Source organism: Amblyraja radiata, chromosome 2, assembly GCF_010909765.2.
Source record: "Amblyraja radiata isolate CabotCenter1 chromosome 2, sAmbRad1.1.pri, whole genome shotgun sequence".
In the NCBI taxonomy this organism is placed as follows: domain Eukaryota; kingdom Metazoa; phylum Chordata; class Chondrichthyes; order Rajiformes; family Rajidae; genus Amblyraja; species Amblyraja radiata.
In genome coordinates, this window is record NC_045957.1 from 18,526,644 (window position 1) to 18,550,518 (window position 23,875).

At 39.8% G+C, this 23,875-nt stretch overlaps 1 protein-coding gene across 6 annotated transcripts in view; it reads right to left on the reverse strand.

The window, feature by feature from the left end:
* Positions 1–23,875, reverse strand: part of col1a2 (collagen type I alpha 2 chain) — a 51,080-nt gene that overhangs the window by 3,533 nt on the left and 23,672 nt on the right. For 2 of the 6 annotated variants that reach the window (XM_033042552.1, XM_033042561.1), the window contains exons 25-49: positions 23,572–23,670; positions 22,974–23,027; positions 21,315–21,368; positions 20,764–20,817; positions 19,004–19,057; positions 17,775–17,819; positions 17,583–17,681; positions 15,787–15,894; positions 15,122–15,175; positions 14,961–15,014; positions 13,389–13,442; positions 12,282–12,335; positions 12,073–12,180; positions 10,052–10,105; positions 9,655–9,708; positions 8,351–8,512; positions 8,155–8,262; positions 5,441–5,548; positions 5,266–5,319; positions 5,016–5,123; positions 4,866–4,919; positions 2,605–2,712; positions 2,445–2,498; positions 2,245–2,352; positions 396–642 (exon numbers count right to left, since the gene is read on the reverse strand). In XM_033042552.1, coding sequence (XP_032898443.1) covers positions 396–642; positions 2,245–2,352; positions 2,445–2,498; positions 2,605–2,712; positions 4,866–4,919; positions 5,016–5,123; positions 5,266–5,319; positions 5,441–5,548; positions 8,155–8,262; positions 8,351–8,512; positions 9,655–9,708; positions 10,052–10,105; positions 12,073–12,180; positions 12,282–12,335; positions 13,389–13,442; positions 14,961–15,014; positions 15,122–15,175; positions 15,787–15,894; positions 17,583–17,681; positions 17,775–17,819; positions 19,004–19,057; positions 20,764–20,817; positions 21,315–21,368; positions 22,974–23,027; positions 23,572–23,670 — 2,110 coding nt within the window. The remainder of the gene's footprint in view (positions 1–395; positions 643–2,244; positions 2,353–2,444; positions 2,499–2,604; positions 2,713–4,865; positions 4,920–5,015; positions 5,124–5,265; positions 5,320–5,440; positions 5,549–8,154; positions 8,263–8,350; positions 8,513–9,654; positions 9,709–10,051; positions 10,106–12,072; positions 12,181–12,281; positions 12,336–13,388; positions 13,443–14,960; positions 15,015–15,121; positions 15,176–15,786; positions 15,895–17,582; positions 17,682–17,774; positions 17,820–19,003; positions 19,058–20,763; positions 20,818–21,314; positions 21,369–22,973; positions 23,028–23,571; positions 23,671–23,875) is intronic. The other 4 variants (XM_033042577.1, XM_033042568.1, XM_033042595.1 and 1 more) reach the window with 2 other exon arrangements.

Here is a 23,875-nt window from a genome sequence, read left to right on the forward strand (position 1 = left end):
GTGTTATGACCTTTGTGTTCAGCTACATGGCATCAGCAGTGATTTTTTAATTTGAAAGCTGCTAATTCTTTTATTTAACTTAGTTTAGAGTTATAGTGTGGAAATAGGCATTCAGCCCACTGAGTTCCCAATGAACATCGAGTGTGTTAATCAAGTTTCTCATCCTACACACTAGGGGCAATTTACAGAAGCCAATTAACCTACAAACCTGTACGTCTTTGGGATACGGATGGAAACCGGAGCAGCGGAGTAAACCCCGCAGGTCACAGGGAGAACGTACAAACTCCAAACAGACAGCACCCGTAATCAGGATCACACACGGGTCTCTGTGAGGCAGCAATTCTACTGCTGCACCACTGTGCTGCCCAATGATATGATTTTCTGCATGAACATACCTGACATCCATTCGGGATGGCTGAGTCTCAGGTCGCGGCATGAACGAGTAGGGTTCTTCTTTGAGCCTTCGGGGCTGCGGATGTTCTCAATCTCTCTGGTCAAAACTTTCAGTTTGGCATCGACTTCAAGATCCTTCCCTCTTGCAGCTGGTTGATCAGCTCTGTAATCTTCATGATGGTAGTTCACTTCATAGTGACCGCCAGCAGGGCCTGGGAAGCCAGGGTTGCCAGGAGCACCTGGAGGACCCTAAGAAATGGCAAGGTTCAAAGGTTATGTCTATTTTCAGTAGCCTCCCATTATGCGACCATCACTTGCACACCATTGTCTGATTCCTCAGAGATCTTACGTAATTTTTACTCTGCAGGGAAATGTTGCTAACTTCATTGCTAACTCTCTAGGAAAAGAAAGTGTGAGACTCACTGAAATTCTTGTTAATTGCATATCTAATTTGCAACAGGTTTTTTATCAAAGATGCCTATCTGAGTGACCAAGTAACTGAAGCAGGGAGATTAATCTTCTGCACAAGGCTGATGAAAGCTTAGCCAACCTGCTTCATCTCAGAACTTATGTGCACAGACACATAGGTGCAGGAGTAGGACCTTCAATCCTTTGAGCCTGCTCTGCCATTCAGTATGATCATGGCTGATTCTTTACACTCAATTCTATATTACCACTCTCATCCCAAATCATTTGATCTATTTTGTGTCTTGAACCAGGTTGGCTCAGGAAAGCATATGTTGGTGTTAAGTTCAGGTTGTTGAAGACCATATTTGAAACAAATTAGTAGGAGGAGTACCTAGCTCATGAAGCCCACTTCACCATTTAAAAGACCATGACTGATTTTTTTTTTTAAACAACCAGTAAACCTCATGGTTTCTATTCTAAGGAAATTGTAGGTTATTATGTGATCAAATTGTTCAGATTTCATTTTTCTTTTGAACTTCCTTCTATTTCTAACAATGGTCAAAGTGACCTTCAGCTAATATCAGGCAACGGAATAACTCTACCACAACCAGAGAGCAGTACTGAACTACTATCTACCTCTTTGATGACCCTCAGGCTATCCTTGATCAGACTAGGCTGGCTTTACCTTGCACTGAACGTTATTCCCTTATGTATCTAAACACTGTAAATGCATTGATTGTAATCATGTATTGACTTTCTGCTGACTGGATAGCGCGCAACAAAAGCTTTTCACTGTACCTCGGTACACGTGACACTAAACTAAACTGATAACTGAACTGAGAAAGGGATTTGTGCGTCATGGACCATGTGATCATTCTTCAAGTGTGCGCCTGGGCAGGAGTTTAATAATAACTAGCGAAGGCACCCTGTTGCCAGTCATGCCCTTCAGTACGCATATAGGTATCATAGGAGAGGCCGCAGGTTCATTGCCTCAGAATCACTGGACCAGTGCAGCATTCTGGTACAGTCAGTCACGGCATCCATGCACATCCCATTCCAGATACTTGAACACAAATATCTCATGTGCAGTACAGCTGCACAGCTGAAGGCGCTGATGTTTGGATCCATCTTGGCTGTTTCTTGGGCGCAACAGATCCCATGATATAATTTTGAACAAAAGCAAAAGAATTAACCTGCCAACAGTTTGCCCTCAACCAGTATCACTGAATTCAGATAATATAGCAAGTACTACATTGACACACTGTATGTGCAAAATCGCTGTCTGCAAACAAGCTGGTTCCTACCTTTATAATACAAAGTGACTGCACGTTATAAGTAGTTTCTCAGCTCTAAATCACTGCGGTATATATTGAATTTATGAAAGTATTCCCCAGCATATAAACATATGAAAAAAAATTGTCCAGGTTCTAAACGTCAACTTACTTGGGGACCCATGTCACCAGCGCGACCTCGGTGGCCAACAGGACCAATGGTACCAACGTGTCCGTAGGAACCATCTTTTCCAGGAGGACCAGCAGGACCGGAGGGACCCTGGAAGCAATGAGTAGAGCAGATTATTTTTCAACTGGTGTATTTCTTCAAACAACTGATCAGTTGAATTATGAAGAAGGTTCTTTACGTACTCTTGGGCCACTTGGTCCGGCAGCACCATGACCACCAGGTTCACCAGAAATACCCTGTCAAGGTAAGGAAATCAATGAGAAACACTTGTTATAAAAAAAACAATAGAAGAAAGGTTGGAAGGGAGAGGGAGAAGGATCAAGTGTCAACACAATTACTTACAGAAACACCAGGAAGACCTTGCAGACCCCCGGGTCCCCTCAATCCTTTCAAGCCTCTGGAACCTGGGTCACCATGTTCACCCTTTTCTCCACGTGGACCTTGTGGACCCTACAAAGTGTGGAATAAACACTTTTAATTGATGGTAACATGTGAACAAGGGACAAATAAAATTATAAAGGACTACTAATTTATTAGCAAACCAGATAGGCCTGCAACCTCTAGCCTTGAAGCTTTCAAGCTGCTATTGGAGAAGAGTAGATAGATAGGGTATGAGGCATCGACCCATGTGCCGACAATTGAAACAATACTTCCCTACTGGCACTTCTTTGCCTGGAGCTTTTCTACCTTAAGCCCTTGGGTCTGAGGGAGATCGAGGGCGGAGAGCCAGTAACAGGGTGTTTGGCTGTGATTGATTTAAAGATGCATCCTGAGTTGACGCTGGGCTTAATCACTCATTCACAATAGTTTTATGTTGTCCCACTTTCCCATCCACTCTCTACACACCTCGGGCAATTTATCGAGGCCAATTAACCTGCAAACCCACACTTATTTGGAGGTTTTGTGGGAGGTAACCGGAGCACCTCGTGGAAACCCACACAGTCACAGGGAGAACACGAAAACTCCACACAGACATCACCCGAGGTCAGGATCAAAGCTGGGGCACTGGCACTATAAGGCTGCATCTGTACCAGCTTCATCTCTTTGCCACAGAAGGCTGTGGAGCACTTCAGTGGATATTTTTTTAAGGCAGATTAATCCAGATGTAAAAGATTAAGGGGACAAGGCAGGAGAATGAGGTTAGGCGGGAGAGATAGATCAGCTATGATCGAATGGTGGAGTAGACTTGATGGGCCGATTAAGCTAATTCTACTCCTATCATATGACCGCACATATAGGTGGGAGGGACAGCTACTAATACTTATGCTTATATCAACACCAAGGCTTTGGTGACCTTACACATTAATCTAGATGTAAATATGTTCTGCCTCTCAGGGTGGGATCTGAATACCCCATCGCACACAGTATTGGGGGTTCAGTATTGACGTGGATAGAGAACTGACTGGCAGACAGGAAGCAAAGAGTAGGAGTAAACGGGTCCTTTTCAGAATGGCAAGCAGTGACTAGAAACGGGGCTCAGTGCTGGGACCCCAGCTATTTACAATATATATTAATGATTCGGATGAGGGAATTGAATGCAACATCTCCAAGTTTGTGGATGACACGACGCTGGGGGGGCAGTGTTAGCTGTGAGGAGGATGCTAGGAGGCTGCAAGGTGATTTGGATAGGTTGGGTGAGTGGGCAAATGCATGGCAGATGCAGTATAATGTGGATAAATGTGAGGTTATCCACTTTGGTGGCAAGAACAGGAAAGTAGACTTATCTGAATGGCGGCTGATTAGGAAAAGGGGAGATGCAACGAGACCTTGGTGTCATGGTACACCAGTCATTGAAAGTAGGCATGCAGCTGCAGCAGGCAGTGAAGAAAGTGAATGGTATGTTAGCATTCATAGCATAAGGATTTGAATATAGGAGCAGGGAGGTTCTACTTCAGTTGTAAACGGCCTTGGTGAGACCACACCTGGACTATTGCATACAGTTTTGGTCTCCTAATCTGAGGAAAGACATTCTTGTCATAGAGGGAGTACAGAGAAGGTTCACCAGACTGATTCCTGGGATGGCAGGACTTTCATATGAAGAAAGACTGGATAGACTTGGCTTGTACTCGCTAGAATTTAGAAGATTGAGGGGGGATCTTATAGAAACTTACAAAATTCTTAAGGGGTTGGGCAGGCTAGATGCAAGAAGATTGTTCCAGATGTTGGGGAAGTCCAGGACAAGGGGTCACAGTTTAAGGATAAGGGGGAGGTCTTTTAGGACCGAGATGAGAAAAAAATGTTCACACAGAGAGTGGTGAATCTCTGGAATTCTCTGCCACAGAAGGTAGTTGAGGCCAGTTAATTGGCCATATTTAAGAGGGAGTTAGATGTGGCCCTTGTGGCTAAAGGGATCAGGGGGTATGGAGAGAAGGCAGGTACAGGATACTGAGTTGGATGATCAGCTATGATCATATTGAATGGCGGTGCAGGGTCGAAGGACCGAATGGCCTACTCCTGCACCTATTTTCTATGTTTCTATCCATAATTCTGTCATCCTAGTGGAGCGGCTGATCCCAGGAATACGAGGAGAGATGCTGAAACCCAAGTTAGTCTAATAATGTGTAAACATGAACATTACTTGAGCTACATGAAGATGTACTCACCGCAAGACCTCTTGGGCCCATTGGACCGACATGGCCACCTGCACCACCAACACCCTGACAAAAAAGAAGACAGATTTACTTTCCCATACAAGTCATATAATGAAATTCATAAACAGGTCCTTCCTTTAAGAACTGAAAGTGCAAACGTACAGCCTCACCACGGTTGCCAGTCTTGCCCACTGGACCTGCGTGGCCGTGAGCACCAGGTTGTCCAAGTGAACCAGGAGCGCCGACCCTGCCACCTTCTCCACGCTCGCCCTGCATAACAGAAATAAAAGAGTTACTCCGGCATTTTGTGTCTACTAAAGAAAAATAATCTACTTAAACTGCTACAGAAACAATGTGGTGTTAGGTCAAGGAAAAGTAGCTTTCTGAGTGTAGCCATTAGGACTGTACGTACCTTGGCCCCAAGGAATCCAGCGCGGCCAGGAGAACCATCAGCACCAGGGTTTCCCTGAAAAACAACAAAAAAAAGAAAAGGTTATATGTACGATGTGCAGAATATGATCTGCCGTTCTGAGATGTCTGGTTATGCAGTGCCGGCGTTGGCAATAGTGAGATAGTCGTGCACTTACATCGCGGCCAGATTCACCATGTCGACCAAGCATACCAGCAGCACCAGCGGCACCACCTGAACCCCGTGGACCGGAAGAACCTGCAGGACCCGTTGCACCAGGCATACCCTGGAAACAAATAACAAAGACATAAGGTTAAATCACGGAGGCATGACCTGGGGAGGTATTTATCCGACAGGCACACCAACAATTTCAAATTATAAGGCACATTCCAGCACCAACTATAGCAGGGTTCCACAAGAATTCTGCAGAGGTTATAATAGAAAGGGTCTGGAAAACCAGTGAAATGCCATCTGCTGCTTTAAACAGGTGCCTATGGCACTTCTCCATGGACTTCTCAGTACTTTGCCAGTGGAGTAATGGTGGATGATCAGTAGCTTCTCTGTGAAATGTAACAACTATTATTTCTTGAAATGATGTTTATTTTTTCATTTTCCCATTCATGGGACGTGTACATTGATATAAACACTGTCATTTGTTGTCCATGTCTAATTGCTCCTAGACTGGGGTCGCTTGCAGGCCCTGAATGTAAGGATAGCAAATTTCTTTCCCCGAAGAGCATTGGTAAATCAGATGAGCTGTTAATGATTATCTGCTAGTTTCCTGCTCCTTGTTATAAAGATTACTTTTTTATTTGCAGATTAATTTTATGATTTCAATTTCAATTCTCAGTTGGCTTGCTGGGATCAAAGATATGTCTCTTGGTCAACATTCAAGCCTCTTAGCTTAACCATTATATCACCACACTCCTTATTATATGAATAGCTGCAAAATATTATTTCCTGGTGAAAAATACTATTGAACTCAAAATCCCCAGTATTTGCTAAATTATGGAGTACCTGTACTGTATAACTTCAAATGTTACCCAAAGTGGGAAGTTTCTAAATACCAGATCCTGACATTATTATTGACCAATACATTCATGGCTCAGGTCTATATTCCTGGGTAATCCATACATCCCTAAATACCCTTGTCTAACAATTTATTCGTTTCAATTTACAATAATGCTCAAAAAGTGAATTTTGCAATCTCAGGGGAAAGAAATATTTCCTCAGCTCAGTTCTAAATACTTGGCTGCTTATCATGAGATTATGTCCTGAGGTTCAGTCTCTCTGACTGAAGGTAAAACCTGTCTGCACTTTCTCTTCAATTCTTGGGAGAATTTTGCTTCAACAAGATCATCTTTAAACTTTTAAATGTGAATGAGCATCAATCTCGTGCATTCATTTCTCTTCACAGAGCTCCCTCATCCTAGAATCCATCTACAATGGTTAGTGCAAATCATTATTCTGTGGTTCAGAGATTGATATGTTATCACCAATACCGCATGTAGTATAGCAACAAGCTTTTCTTCCACTTCTATTTAATCCCTTTAAAATAAAGATCAATATGCTGTTTGCCATCCAAATTGTTTCCTTCATGTCAATTAGCTTCTTGCCATCTGCAAAAAACCCCCGATTTAAACGATTCCTCCTAGCAAAATGAATAACATCTTATTTCCCCACATTATACTCACTCTGACCACTTACATAACCTACTTACTGTAGATTTTGCATTCCCGTCATTGTTCATTTCTCATTTAGCTTTGTATTTAGCATTGTAACTGGCCTCTCTTTAAATTGAACAGTACAGCACAGGTACAGGCCCTTCAGCCCACAATGTCCATGCCGAACATGATGCCAAAATAATCTAATCTAATTTCCCTGCACCTGATGCATATCTCTCCATTCTAAGGAGGTAGCCCCAATCTCCCAATTTAACTTGTCGAGGCCCTTGTACTTTTTTTTTTTAAACCTACATTTTTCTGTTCTCCGTTTCCTTTCTCTTTTTGCACTAACCATTGTAGTTGTACACGGTTTGATTGTATTCATGTATGGTATGATTTTGCTGGACAGCATGCAATGCAAAGTTTTTCACCATCTCAGTTAATGTGGCAATAATAAACCAATACCAATATTATCAGTAAACTCAGATGCATGAAGCTTGGTCTTTTTATTTGGTTTGTAAGTAGCTGAAAGCTAAGCACTGATTGCTCTGCTACGCCATAAATATCAGTTTACCAACAAAAATAGATCGTTTAGTTTCTGTTTACTATTTTTTAACCAAACGTTCAGCTATGCTAGATAGCCGCACTTTGTCCTTGGATTATGTAATAATATATTGTCTATCACCTTATAAGAGCCTATTAAAAATCAATTGATCTCCCTTATCCACCCTGAATAAAAACATCCTCTAATTTGAATCTATCAAACACATTTTTCTTTCCTAAGCAATGTTAAATCTGCTTGATCATATTAAGATATTTTAGGTCTTTAATGATGGATTCCAATATTTACCTGAAACTTATGCAGGCTAACCTGTCAGGAGCTCCCTATGTTCTCTGCCCTTCCTTTAAAATTTAAAATTAAATTAATTGTCTTGAGCACAGTGATAAATCTTCTCCAAATATTTCCTCTCAAACACATTCTACAGGCTTTTAAACCTTTAATATTTCAGCAGCTTTTCATTCATTTCACCTTGCTCTGAATAACAAAGGATGAAATAAAATTTCAAATTGAATATAAAGCCATTGCATGCAATATTTTTGAATATTGTACTTTAAGGTGATAATATTTTATGTAGTATTTATTCCAAACAGAGTCTTGAAGAATATGAACATATCATGGTACCCCTCAGTGTATTTGTTAACTGGTTGATAAAAACATTATACCTACATTTGGACCAGTGACACCTGGGAGACCTGATTCGCCTCTCGTCCCTGGGAGACCGAGTGTGCCCACATGACCAAGTAAACCATGAGGACCAGGAGAGCCAGCATTTCCCTGTACAGAAAGATCAACACAAGTGGATAAGTCAGGTGTTGCATTCCTAGTAAAAAATAATCTTTGATACAAGTTTAACGTTGCTTACAGCATTTCCTGTTTCACCAGATGTACCCTTTTCTCCTTGGTAACCAGCTGCACCTGAAGGACCTGTTCCACCTGAGCGGCCTTGTGAACCTGAGTCACCTCTTGCACCTTGTGGGCCTGAATTACCAAATGGACCAGCAGCTCCTTGTGGACCTTGGGGACCCTACAAAGATAAATTAATTAATAATATACATTTATGGACTTGATTACAATTTCTGATGCTTACTGATATATTTTCTATTATTCCCTCACTGATGGAAAATTTGGAAGCAATGTACAATTTACCATGTTTTTCAAAACAATATTTTGTAAATTTAGTATAAGGAACATCCATTTTAGAAAACACACCGTTTGCCCTGTTATTGTGCAAACCTTAGTGGGATGCATCTTATTGATGTCTCCATGGATATCATAATTCCAAAAGATGTCGATTTTTTTTTTTTAAACATTGTAAGGTTTACTCCAGGAATGTCCAGCAAATAACAAATAATTCATTCACAGATAACAAACATTAATTAATAATTGCAGTTACTGGAAGCATTCATCAGATCATACACCATCTGAATAAGAGGAATGTTTTAACTTTTTGACCTTGGATCAGGTTGAAAAAGGGTAATTGACCTGAAACGTTAACTTTACTTTCTTTCCTTCTTCAAAAGTTTGAGGAACATTGAGAAACCTAGTTCCCGATTTTCTTTTTCCTCCTTCATCTGGGGTTTTTGACTTGATTGCAATTAAGCTAGCAGTCTAACCTAAGACTGACATGTGCTTGAGGACTGCTTTGGTAGCAGGCTTGTTAAGTACATATATTAGATGCAAATATGCAAGTACATATATTAAATGCAAATATGCATTTCCTTCATGTATTTAATGATTTTTAGGGTGCAGTTAGTGGGACTGTGGCCCAGCTTGCCCCCTGCTTCATGACCCCCTAGAGCTAAATGAGGTTTATAACAAACACCTGCATGATATTAATCAGACATAAAGTTGTAGTTCTTGTTTAGGGTAGTCGAGAATTACAGATCAACCAGAATAAGGAGAGGAAGTGAAATAATCTATCCAATTATCTTCTTGAATCTCCATCACATCTAATCTTTGGTAATAAGTGCAAAAAATAAATAAATCTGAGTTTAAGAATGAATAACATGAATACTGAAATTTGGTGTGGGTTTCACTGCCAAATATAAAACTTGTCCCTTACACAATATCCCAATATTATTTCTATTATTGACACTAAATACTTTAACACTGCAAATCAGATTTATCATGTTTGAAACATTATTATTGAACGATACAATGACTTACAGCTGGACCAGGAGCACCAACGAGGCCAGCGGGACCTGGAAAGCCGGTCATACCCTAGAATTAATAAAGCAGATGTGAAATTAGCTAATGGTAGGCAATTATTCAAGTTGGTGAAGAATTAGGATACCAAACTGTTCTACCATTCAATGAGATCATGTTATACATTATCTTTACACCCCATCTCTGTACCTCTACATTCACTTTGCATACAAGAAATTACCGATCTCAATCTTAAATATACTCATCAACAGAACACGCATAACCCTCCAAAGTGAACATCTATCTGAACTATGTCCTAAATGACCTATTCCTTACATTTAAATTAAGACCCCAATCCCAAACATTTCAGCCTTTTTACTAAATTAAATATTTGCAGTGTAATTATTTTTTAACTTACTGCTGAACCAGATGAACCCAATGCTCCTTGTAGACCAGGTTCACCAGAAGCACCCTAAGGAGAGAAAATGCAATTAGTTATTAACATAAAGGGCTGTTGTGTTCACAGTTAATATATATTTATGTAACCTACAATATTCCAGGCCTACCTTGCTGATATGTTTTATGTGACAATCAGCTGTGCTTGGACCTATGGCACTCCTCTTCCCATTCACATACTGACCACTCTGTCCTGGGCCCCCTCCATTGCCAGACGAAGGCCATACACAAACTGGTGAAACAGCACCTCATAGTCCACTTGGGCTGCTTACATCCCAATGGTATGAACAGTGAACCCTCCAATTTTCTGTAAATACCACCACCCTCTCCTTCTTCCCTGCCTGCCTTTCTCCTCCCCCCCCCCTCCCAAACCCCCCCCCCCCCCAGCCCTTCCACACATATTCCTTCCTCAAACTTCACAATTCACAACTCTTCAATAGCTCCAGCACTTTGTGCCTTTTATTGCTTTGTTAGAGGAGCAACACCAATAGGTGTGGCAATATAGGGTCAATGCATGCATGATTGAATGATACACATGAATCCTAAAAGGCTTTACTGAATAAATTTGCAGGCAGCAAATCAATGCCAGCACATAATTTATTAGGAAAATGGTCGTTTCCCAGACAACTGACTCAATATTTCTATTTTAATTTGCGTTACTGGACGTTTGAAAAGGAAAAATATTCCAGTGGATCTATCTTATTGCTCGTGCCACTTTCTCAATAAGTACAGGCAGAAGATGATTGCAAGTTATTATGCCATGAGAAAGAACTCCCATTAACAAGTGACAAAATATGTAGAGGGCCACAACTTGAGCTTCATTCTAAAACTTAAGTTTATCTGACACAGAGTTAGGAGTGGATCCAACAGACAAGAGAGAATTCATGTGTCATCAGCTCTGTGACTGATTGCACTTGAGACAAAAATCTTCACTCAAGGACCTTAACAGAAATATTAGTGGTCATGTGACATGCATTTTTGGTACTACCACTTTCTTCTAGCTGGCAAACTTGCCGTGCATCTGTTTCATAAAGAAAGAGTAATCTATCTGTTAGGTGTTATCTCTTGTAAAAGAGTGCTTGATTGTACCAATGAAATCATTCAGCAAACTGCTGCAGTGAGGTGACACGTGTGATTTTCATAGCCTAAATGGGCGCTCAGCAATGCTGAAACAAGGAAACCGTGTTCATTGAATCCTTATTCAATCATAAGTACACATCACAAAATCTTTACTTAGGCCTGACCATGACCAGTTCTATGGATAGAATATTGAGGCACACATTAAGAAAAATAAAATGTTTGGTATCAGTGGCTGAAAAATTATGATGTCACTAGAATTAATTTGCTTATCAGCATCTCAATAATTTATTCCAATGTAAACTAATCTGAGGGAATTCAGACCCTTCAATATCACAATTGTTGGTATCACAAAATGACAAAAGTAGTTAAATGGATTGGAAAGTTTTGTAATTTCATCACAGCTTTAATAATTGCAACAAGTGTTACTGGTAACAGAAAACTGGGTACGGAACCAACATGCCACATCTCTGTCCCTTTTTAAGACAGACTCTTACCTTTTAAAGAGATATTTCATACAGCATAGAAACAGGCCCTTCAGCCCAGCTTGTCTATGTTGATCAACATGCCCAATATCCCTCTAAACTGTTCCCATCCGTGTTCCTTTCCAACTATCTTTTTAAGAAACATTTGGGCAGATACATGGATAGGACAGGTTTAGAGGGATATGGGCCAAGCACAGGTAGGTAGGATTTGTGTAGATGGGACATGTTTATCGGTGTGGCCTGTATGACTGTATAAATCCTGTTATGGTACCTGCCTCAACTACCTCCTCTGGAAACTCGTTCCATACACCCACCACCTTCTGAGTAAAAAAAGCTCCCTTCAGGTTCCAATTGAATCTAAATGTCAAGTAATTGGGGTAGGATTGCTCATCAGTCTAATGCCTTAGATTGAGATGCTCACCGCAGCACCAGCTTGACCAGGATGTCCCACAGGACCGGCAGAGCCGACTTCTCCTTTAGCACCAGGAACACCCTTCTCTCCTTTAAGTCCAGAGTGTCCATCTGCACCCTGTACAGTGAGAAAAAAGAATCAACAACATACAAGTGTGAGAGCCTGGTATTAAATGAAATGAAAATCATTAAATAAATTGGAGGAGTTTTCAGACTTACAGGAGGGCCAGCAAATCCATTGGGACCACCACGACCACCCTCTCCACGTTCTCCCTGGGCAGAAGAAGATCAAAGCAAATAATGTCACCAATATTGCACTTCATACTTTTGTCTTAGAAATAGGGCTAATTGTAAACATTGCAAAAACTCTATTGCAGTTTTATGGTGCATTTTCAGCAATTGGTTAAAAATATATGGGCAGCAATTTGAGATCTACATGATTTAATTCTGGTGAAAAATGTAACATGAATAACGACCAATGGCACACTGTGTGAACTATGTAATCTGCAGTTTTCATTTTGGATTCCCTCTTGCATTAAACCAGTGGTGCATAAAGCAACCTGGATATGTGTGGTGGTGTCCAAAAGCATGCAATGGATGTTCAGGTACCACCCCATGGATTTTAATTCATGTTGAAGAGATCTGTGTGCTCTTCTGCAGAAGCAGGCTCCTAACACAAATGGCCAGCCTATTTCTGCAGCCTGAAAAGTGGACCGCCCCAAGCAGATTCTAGTTCAGGCTAGGAACCTGGCTGAGATGGGTCTCCTTTACATTACCATTTCTCCTTTAGGATCCCACCTACCCTGCCTATTGTACTGACACCCAACCCTCCCAACTGGTGAGCCATGTCACCCGATTCCCACTCACCTCATACCTACTGACCACAAATCACCCAAACTGTCACATCAATGTGCCCCAAAATGATAACATAAGAACCTCCTGCTTCACCAATTATTCAATCAGTGCTTGCTGCTGATAAGTTAAACACCACACCCACCCAGAATGCCTGATTATCCATTCTCCGACAGCCTTACTAATTGACAACCAGAATCATCTGCCCAGCTACCACCAATGAACATCGGTGCCCAACAAGCCTCTGGAGTCTTCCTTCTGATCCAGGACCTCACCCCCACTCTGGGCTTCTCTATCCATGCCAAGGCGCCAGACCATCCTCACTCCCTTTATGTGCTCTGCTCTAGCGCCTAGGTAAGTCTTGCGGGCCAGTTACTCAGCAGTTATTTAATTTGCTCCTGCAGGCCCCAAGGGAATCCTACGCCACAGCACAAAACAGAGAGGAACACGATATCTCTTCCATTCTTTACTTACTTGAGCCCCGCGTGCACCAGCTGCTCCAGATGGGCCAGAGGCACCAGATTCACCCTGAAGAAGAAAAACGTAAGTTAGTCGATGACAGGAATAAAAAAGTGATACAATGAAAACTATCACAATAGGGAAATCTCGTCCATGATCCAAATGAACAGTAGTGTTTATGTTGGCAGTCACAGAAGAACAATCAGTTTAATGATAATGGAAATTTGAGGCACTGAAAGAGGCAATTCTGCTCACTGTGTTTGGGCTATTCTACATGTTACTCTATTTTCCAACAAGAACACAAGAAATGCGGCACCATTCCTGATCATAACTGATCTGAACCCAATCTCCATTTCCTGACTGGTTCCACATGATTCTTGATTTAATAAAGTCGACAAATATGCCTCTTTCAAGTGCGAATGTATTTATTGAGCCTAATATTTGGGGTAGCAAATTTCAAAGATTCATAACCCTTGTTACGAGTTTCCACGTTCAGGCAGTGATTTCCAGATCCCCAAATATTGTCTAATAATTTGACAAAGTGCGACAAAGTCTAAGTTTTTGACTTTTGTGCTCATTGTGTGAAGGAATGTTACATTGTTTAGCTGCCTAGATATCTCATGGTTTTATATATCTCAGTTACATCTCCAGCATAGGTAACTTCTACTCACCTCTAACATTCTCTAACCCTGGCCACTTACTTATTATAACACAGAAGGAGGATATGAAGCCCACTGAGTCCAGCACAATAATACCGTCAGTCCCATTCCCTGACCAATTTTTACTCTCTCTCATATCAACTTCCCTTTGGTTGTTTTGTCCTGATATGGGTTACATTTATAATAGTTAACTCACCTACCAACTCATCTTTAAGAAGTAAAAGTAAACCACAGTACTTTGTAGGAATCCATGCAGTGACAGGGAGATTGCCATTGGAATGTATATGCACCCACCATACGGGCAGCAACCGAGGTCAGTTTTCAAACCAGGTCTCTGGAGTTGTGAGGCAATAGCACCACACAGCTCCATGTCACACTAGCTGTGCCACCATATCACCCACATCAATGTTCTCTGTGCTCTCTCTAATATGTTGTCCAGAATTCTACAGTGGGCAGATCTGTACAGAGTACATAGAAAATAGAAAATAGGTGCAGGAGGAGACCATTCGGCCCTTCGAGCCAACACCGCACAATTGTACAGATTGTGGAATAACTAATGCTTTATACATTTGATCATTACCTCCCTATTTTTATATTGCGTGCCTTGATGTATTAAAGCGAGGGTTCTTTCAACCATCTTAATCACTTTGCTAAGCTGTCTTGGTACTTTCAGCAGCCCTTGGACAAGAACTACTGGATCTCTCTGCTCTCCATTCCTCTTATGCTAGTCTTCGTCTTGTGCACTGCAAATAGTTTCCTAGACATTTAAACTAAATCTCACAGAAATCGAGTGCACTTTCCTCATATTACATTTAGGTTCGCCGGGCTGTAACCTGGATAGCAAAATTGTACGAGAACTTGAGAAGAGAAATCTTGTCGTCTTGTAAAGATGACAAGAGCTGATCGATGTAGGTTTTCAGAAACTTACCCTGTCACCAGGTGGGCCGCTAGGACCAGGAGCACCAGAAGAACCGACAGCACCCTACAGAATAGGAGAGGTACGAAGCAATCAGTTTCAGCAGTTTGTACTTCCAGGATAAAGTGGTATTAAAAACAAAAGAGGCAAAATAATTGTCATCTGAGACATACCCGTGGACCATCTATGCCTTGGTTTCCTTGACGACCAAATGGACCGATGTCACCCTATAAAGACACGTACGATGAGTCAGACGAGGATACTAGTGTAACAGTAAGAAGCATTATTATTGCACTTTAACATCTCATAAATTATTAAGAGAATACTTTCAAGACTGTTCATGGTTTTGCATATTTGTGGAGAATATCCAATGGCCATGAGTTGCACTTGTTCTGGTTCATGCTTCTACTTTAGAGTACCTTTAAAATGTTAATGAAATGCAATACTGGATTATAGATATCTATTTTGACCCAGACGTTCATCTCTGGTTGGTAATGCCACAGAGAGGCAGCAGTCCTTTGTGTTCTTCCTCTGAAACTTGCTTCTCCTGAAGCCATTGGAATGCATCGTCAGAGGCTGAGTACAAAGTGCTGCCACCACGGAATAAAGAGTTTGGTGTAACTGGCCGGGATGAATGTTTTTGCCCATAGAATGAGGTGTAAATATGAAGCATTCAACAGGAAGCATACAATGTAATAGCAGTAGTTATCATTCAGATTGGCGGATACCACACAGCTACTATTCATGCTTTACACACAGCTAGGAAGAAATAATGCGTGTAAGAAAATTATACATTTTTAAAGAAAATTAACTTCACCAAAGATTGATGAAGATTTACCTTTTCACCCTTTGTGCCAGGGACTCCAGCACCACCTCTTTCACCTGACATACCCTGAGAACCTTGAGGTCCTGTATGACCAACGAGTCCAGTACCACCAGCTTCACCCTAATCGGGGACAATGAACAACATTGCTGTGTGTTAGTCAATATTTTGTAATCTAATCACTAGAAATCATTTGCTTCTTGTTACAAAGATATTTTAATGGCAAAGCAAGACCAAGTTGTCATATGCAAAAAAGTGTGTGACTGAAAATTGGCTGAGTCTGTACAAAGGTGTCAGATGAACACCAGTGCAGTTTGCAGATGGAAGACTGAAACGCGGGCCAGAATCTTGCTGGCAGCAATGACCTGCCTATTCTTGCCGCTATCATGGGTGCCGGTTAATTTTAGGCATACTTTTGGTGTGTGTTTGGTGGAAGAAGCTGGCTCCAACCTCAGTGCCGAGGTTGTGGAGTCTGTACAGAAATCAAATTACTTGGGGTGAAGGCTGAGGGATGGGATGGGAATTGAAAAAGTATTTAAACATTAAAAAAAGTGAACAAGATAAATGTTAAAAAATTAAAAATATTCAACTTCACTGAAACAATTAAAAATAACTAAAATTATGAATACTTTGCTCGTTCCTTTGAAGACATCCTCCTCCATTGACTCAATGGAGAGAGCTCCCTACACCAGATGTGATTGACTTAATGGAGGGAACTTCCTGCACCAGAGGTGATTGCTGCAATTTTGCACTTCAACACTGTACTCAGTTGTAGATGCACAAGTGAAGAACCATGGGAGTTTGGGACTTCAGTATCTGTGCCTGCATTGAGCCTGACAGTATTTCCCCCAAAAAAATGCCTGATGATGACCAGACAAAATTGGGCGATTTAAATATTTTCTCCTTTGCATCCATGACAAGATTAAATTATCTTGAATATATTCAATAAAAACTATGGGAAATGATAATTCCCCAACAAAATAATATAACTAACTAGCCAATAGCTTGTTGGAAATAAAGGGTGATGAGTTACTGAAGTAAAACATTTTTTAACTTTATACAAATGGAGCAGCTATGTTGGGAATGCAGTTTAATTCAGTGAAAGGTGGGAGGGAATAACTTCCAAACAAAGGCGAGGGGGATGCATGAGGAGAGCTATCATAGTCTTCATTTGGCCAGTTTGTTGTTTTGTGCTGATTTATTGCAACAATTTTTGTTTCCAGTACTTTCCATATATTTTAAGATATGTTTCCTTAATTAAACTAAGCAAGATGATATGGTATTATTGGGCCTAACTTTACTCAACGAAATTCACAATGCAAAATGTCTTTGCAAAATGCAATAATCTTTGAGTGGGAAAAAGATAATTATTTAACAGTGCATTAAACATGATGATATACAAATATGCTTTAACTCAAATGGTTGAGTGGTTACTTTACTGCAACCAGGAGTAAACCCTCACTTCAAATATAATTAATATGATCTTTAGACTGAAGGAAAATAAACTTCAAATTATTTTTGCCTACTAATGTTGCATTTATTTAAACTCAGCACTATATAGAGCAAGTAAAACAAACTGCAGTAGAACTTACATTCAGAGTAAATTTTTGAAAACAAACCTATCATTTTGTGAAAGTATTCTGGTATAATGTAACAAATCACTAATTAGCTATTCAGTGAATTTACTTGGATCAAATAAAAAGTTTGGGACATTTGTGCTTAGATTGCATAATGCAAGGCAAGAAACCTTTCATGTTGTCAAAGAACTTTCAGAAGGTCAGCAACAATGAAATTATTTGCTTTCAACGTACCTTTCCACCATCAGCACCAGGGGCACCTGTGGGACCACGGGTACCAGTAATACCTTGAGGACCAGAATTGCCTCGTGTACCTGGGAGACCTCGCTCACCCTAAACAGGGAAATATGAAGAAATTGCTGTAATCATGATGCTATAATGCTAAGCTATTTCAGAGGTCAAAAGCACACAAAAACACGAACTTACTCTGGCTCCAGAAGCGCCTAGACTACCAAAGTCACCACGTGTACCCTGTGATAAAATAAGAAAGGGATAAGAAAGATGTTTTAACATCACAATGCTCATGAAAATATCATTTCAAATTCAAAAATAAACAATTATGCTACCAACTATATCTGTCAACTAAGATGTGCTTTCCCTCTGTTTCGTCCTGATTAAAATCAATTTGGATTTATGAGATATGGCTCAAAAAAGAAACCATACCTCTAAAAATATATAGTGAACTAATAAAATAAGATGGCCAGCGAGAATGTTGAGAACATAAATGGCAGCTGGAAGTGCCATCCAGCAGAGTAGATCTGTGGATTAGACAATCCATCTGATTTTCTTGCTATTGAAATCAAAGCATTGAAAATTGGACAGGCTTGGTTCTTTAAATCATCACACAGATAGTGAAGATGAAAATCTAAATAAAATTTCTTCAACGGAGTTAAATTTGCACAAATGTAACTAGTGTTAAATCATTTAGCTGTAATTCACTGATGAAAGACTAGCAGAAAAGATTGATTCATTACTTGCTGATTTTGATAACTAGATGTAGGAGGATGCATTTTGTTCTCAGTCCTATTGCATGTGTACACACTGCTAGTGAGATCAAGATCACAGATTTGTGAGGTTATCTTGTGAACCTTTGCTCATGCTCCCAAGGGTATTTCCTATAATATGATCAGACCTCTTGGTCTTCAAGGCACTGCTTGGAATCTGTTAAAAAACATTATCTGGCTACCTTTATCTAACTATGATTATGAGAGCCAAGTGAGCAAACCTGCATGCACTCTCGTTATGCGTATATGAAGCAACTACAGATGCTGGTTTAAACCAAAGATAGACACAAAAAACTGGAGCAACTCAGCAGGTCAGGCGGCATCTCTGGGGAAAAGGAACAGGTAACGTTTCGAGTCTGAAACGCCACCTACATGAGTTGCTACAGCTTTTTGTGTCTATCTGCAGTCTAGTTATGGTGCTTTAAAACAGGCTGCCTATGAACATAGTTCTTCTGAAGGACTGGCTGTCTGACTCATTACATTTCCAGTACAATCATATGTGAGGGGAGCATAAATCACATATGTATTGTACAGTATTTATCATAGTTCTTTAGCTGGATAAATGTTTATCCTCCCCTTCAAAACATTCAGGTTCAAATATTTAGATCATATGTAGAGTTTTATAGATTAGAGAGTCAATTGTCTCCTTACCTTATCACCTGTTCTACCAGGTTCTCCAGCTGCACCAGAAGGACCGGGAAGACCCTAGAGTACCAATGAGAAAACCCCCCATTAATATTTGGTGAGAGTACTAACAAATATCAAAGATTTTCATATTGACAAAATCACACAGAGCCGACAAATAATACCCCTTTTTAATGTTTTATATTTATAAAATACTTTAAACTGACTTTTCATTTTATGAATAAAAATGGAAAATTCTCGCATGCCAGTGCTTAGTAATTGCACTAAATTTTGAAAGCATTAGGTAGTAGCTGAAGATGATAATGCATGAGTTATGTAATTTGATAATTCCCACTAATAATTTGTCAGTGGGACAAGTATTTAAACAAAGAGCAAATTGAGCATGCAGCTGGTAATGTGTGTGCATTGATACCATTGAGCATGCAGCTTATGACTAGTGCGAATACACTTAAAAACCTGAATATTTGTTGCTGATCAGTGATTTACCATTCAGTAATTTTTAAATATTCCTTTGTCATTTTGAGAACAGATTACGTCAATAAAAGAATGGTATTTATCAGGAATATCCATTTTTTATAGCATGGTAAACACCACTTGCATCTAGGAGGAATGGAAATGTTGCTAATGGATTTTAGATGAGCTCCAGGATGATAGTTTACTGTAGGCTAGTTGCAGCCTGCAACCAGTTGAGGCAATTCACCTCACACTGATTAATTTACTTATTTGGAACTTCCTCTTTCATTACTTACAAAGTGAATCTGTTACATATAATTGACATTATTAACCTAAAAGTTACTGCAAAGCAAAGCAAACATTTGGAAAAATGATTCAATTATTGTTGCTCTAATTGCAGCAGCAAAATCAAGCCGAGTTCTATGAGTTAAGGCCCTGTCCCACTTACGTGTCCTTGGCACGCAAATTACGCGACCTCATCGTCGCGTTGAGGTGCACGGGCATCGTGTGGCCGCGCGGGGCCGGTTCCACTGAGAAGTGCGGAGGGGTATGGAGTTGTGCGCGGTATCGCACGGCGCTCCGAAATTTTGTAGCGAACGAAATCTTTGCGCGCCACCGGCCTGTCACGTAACTGACGGCCAAAGACCCTGGCGCGACGCAACATCTTACCTCCAACAGCAGCAGAAGCAGGCATACCATCGCCCTTGGGGCTCACGGCTGTTGCGGTCCGGATCCGCCCCCACTTCTACTCCAAGAGCGGGGCCAAGAAAATTGAAGGTAGACACAAAATGCTGGAGTAACTCAGCGGGACCGGCAGCATCTCTGGAGGGAAGGAATGGATGACGTTTCGAGTCAAGACCCTTCTTTCAGATTGAAGAATGGTCTCGACCCGAAACATCACCCATTGCTTCTCTCCAGAGATGCTGCCGGTCCCGCTGAGTTACCCCTGCATTTTGTGTCCATCTTCAAATGACGTCACGCGCTCCAAATGGCTGTGCGGATGCATAAAGTCGCGCACGACCTTCATAGGACCATCGCGCCTCAACCCGACCACAAGGTCGCGTAATTAGCGTGCCAAGGACACATAAGTGGGACAGGGGCTTTACACATATGTATGAACATCAATTGTCTGCTATGTGTGCAAAAATGTGAATCATTTATTTTAATTTAATTTTCCTGCAAACATTTACAACACACATATGTTTTATGACAAAATCACTTTACCCATTTTATGCCCATGATATGAATGTCTTATTCATAACAAAGTTATATATATTACGTTAGTAAAAAGACATTGAAGTTCAGAATCAGACCTGGAATCCAGAACTGCCTGATGGTCCCTGTTCACCCTTTGATCCAACGGGACCCTAAAGAATAATAACATGGAATTCATCAGCATGACCAAGTTGTTAAGTGTCAACTGTATCTATGTTGTGAAACTTGTACTTACGATTTGGTAATCAAAGAAAGTAAATGAACATACTGTAATAATGTTGACATTAAAAAAAATCAACCATGTTTATGTTCACTACATACCAATTAGCTAAAAAATATATAAAATGAACTTAAAATTAAGTATTTCTTAGAGTTTAAAACAATATCTTTCATTATATATTCTAATCACAATGCATAAATATTTACATTATTTCGCATTAATAAATATACGTTGAACTTATACATTTACTTCTTGACTTTAAACCAAATTATTCAAAATGTGTTGCAGTTTGTAATTAAGTGAATGAAACTGAATTTACTTAGTAATGTGTAACATTTGTGATTGACTTTCATGCAGCATGTTGTTAAGGATTATATTTGTATCTATGATCTTCACTGGAGTTTTCTGGTTTTGTAATGACTTACTTACCACGATACCAACAGAACCTTGAGCTCCACTCTCACCATCTTTGCCAGCTGCACCCTGAAATACAAAGTAATCAGAGGAAAATGTTATCATTATATTAATGAACCTTCTTTATTATCACTCCTTAGAGATTGTCAGGTCTGTATTTTTAATACTGCAATTTAAACGTCAGAATGAATGGGTAAAATTAATTTCATCACTGTTGTTTTAGGAGATGCTTATGTTTCTATATTCTACAACTAATTTTACTTGAGATATAATTGATCAATATCCTTCTCTGAAGGTGGAGATATAGACAATTTTGTAAATGTATTTCTGAACTTCTTCATTCTTTCCTTTTTGTTTTAGAGGTTTAGTAACTTTATTTCATAAGATCACCATAGCATATCGATGTAGGAACAAGGAACTGCAGATGCTGGTTTACAAAAAAGACACAAAGTGCTGGAGTAACTCAGCAGGTCAGGTCGCATCATTGGAGAACATGGATAGATAACATTTTGGAATGGGATTGTTCTTCAGACACATATCATATCTACGATTGCCCATTCTCCTATAGTTGAGGTAATTTTCACTCATTGACTATTGCTTCACCTAAAACCAGGGAGCCTTGAAGGATTGTCTGAAATTGCATTGAATAGCAATTGACTTTTGAGTAATTCTATGCCAGAGATTTAAGGGCCTAATCTATCTGCACTAAGAGACCATGATAAATACTCTTTTAGTTCTGAACTGTTTATGAGGTTAGGGGTGGGTGAGGGGAGGAGGGGTCTGATCCCTCTTGCTGGTCACTGTGTATGCAAACAAATGATTTACTACAATCTGAAAATGCCTTCCTGTGACCATTTTACTCGTGTAGCTTTCAGCAAGGGTGTGAACCTGAAAGTAATGGGGCCTTAGTGACTGTGATGCAAGCAGGTACTGCAACCTAACCACCAACCTCAACGTCTGAAACTGAAAATCTACCCTATCACTTCAAGGCATTCTTCACTCCTTTGGGAAACTTTATGTTCACTACATACCAATGTCTATTAGCTAAAAAATATATAAAATGAACTTAAAATTACCAAGAAGTATTTCTTAGAGTTTAAAACAATATCCTTCATTATATATTTTAATCACAATGCATAAATATTAACATTATTCACATTAAAAATATACGTTGAACTTATACATACTTCATTTACTTCTTGACTTTTGCTATGCAATAACTGTTTATAAATCCTGTTTCCATTGACTGTAATTTCTCCCTTTGCAACATTGATCATTCAATTTTATTTCCGTTGAAGTCAATATGCTTTCCGCAATATTTAAACAGCATTATTAATCTTGGAGGAATTTTTGAAATTACAGAAGATTAGACTTTAAAGGCTGGAAGGCATGAGCATTGTCCTTAGTTAACAATCACTTAACGTTCGTACAATAAGTGCATTACCCGTGCTATTTTAAATGTGTTAATCTTCTGCTTTGGAGAAATATTGGAAAAGAGAGTTATAGTTCATCTGCTGATATCAAAATATTAGCTTTTATTCCTACATGTGTCTTAAAAAGTATAGTGCACAAAGATAGTGATGTTTGAGTGTATCATGTGTTGGCTTAACACAGTACGCGAAGTAAACCATATCACTGAAACCCTGTGAACCGTAGTGATGACATTAAACCTACCCTTAGGCCAGCAGGACCAACACCTCCTCTATCACCAGGTTTACCAGATGTGCCCTGGGAAAGAAGACAAACAGTATTTTATTTTTGGAAAGCAAACTTTTAACCATTAATGTGACAAACTTATTGTTTCACATGACTAACAAGATTTGGTTCCGATTTAAAATTTGCAACTTAACTCCTAGACTACCGAGGGTCGCAGAGCAGGTGAAGAATATCCGAAAAGTGCTTTGATGTACTACACTTCTGCAATTGAGTTGAAGTAAGTGGGATCGGAACTACAATGCCAGAGTGGACCCCTTAAATCACACCAGATGATGGTCAGCATGAAGTTGACCACCAAGCATAAACCACCACTTCTTTTTGATTAAATCTAAATAAAGCCACCTTTGATTATCTAAATAAAGCCATCAAAGTTACAACCAAAGCACACATACTTATCGGCAATAAGGAAAGTATTACAATGAACCGAATAAAAATTGTTAGAAATTGGAAAGGCTTTAACAGTAGATCAATAGTAAAGACCACTCAGAAACCCTTGCAATAATACATTTGACATTTGGTATATATTTGCTGATTATTATATAATAATGTTACTTACAGCAGCGCCTTTGGGACCGGGGAAGCCCATCATTCCGGCCTGACCTCTTGGACCAGAAGGACCAGGGGGTCCACCACGACCTTCCTCGCCATTTAGACCCTAAAATATATGATCTTAGACAATGAAACAATGCTCTTCACAAGTTACTGAGGATTATTTTTTCAAATGCATGTTTGTTGTTTTACGTCCATGCATGTTATTGATCAATGCAGATATTTAGATAAAAACTCAATGCTTGTTATTCATCTTTTATTACATAGTAGTTGGTATTATAGCATAAGGTAAAATGCATAACCCTAAAACA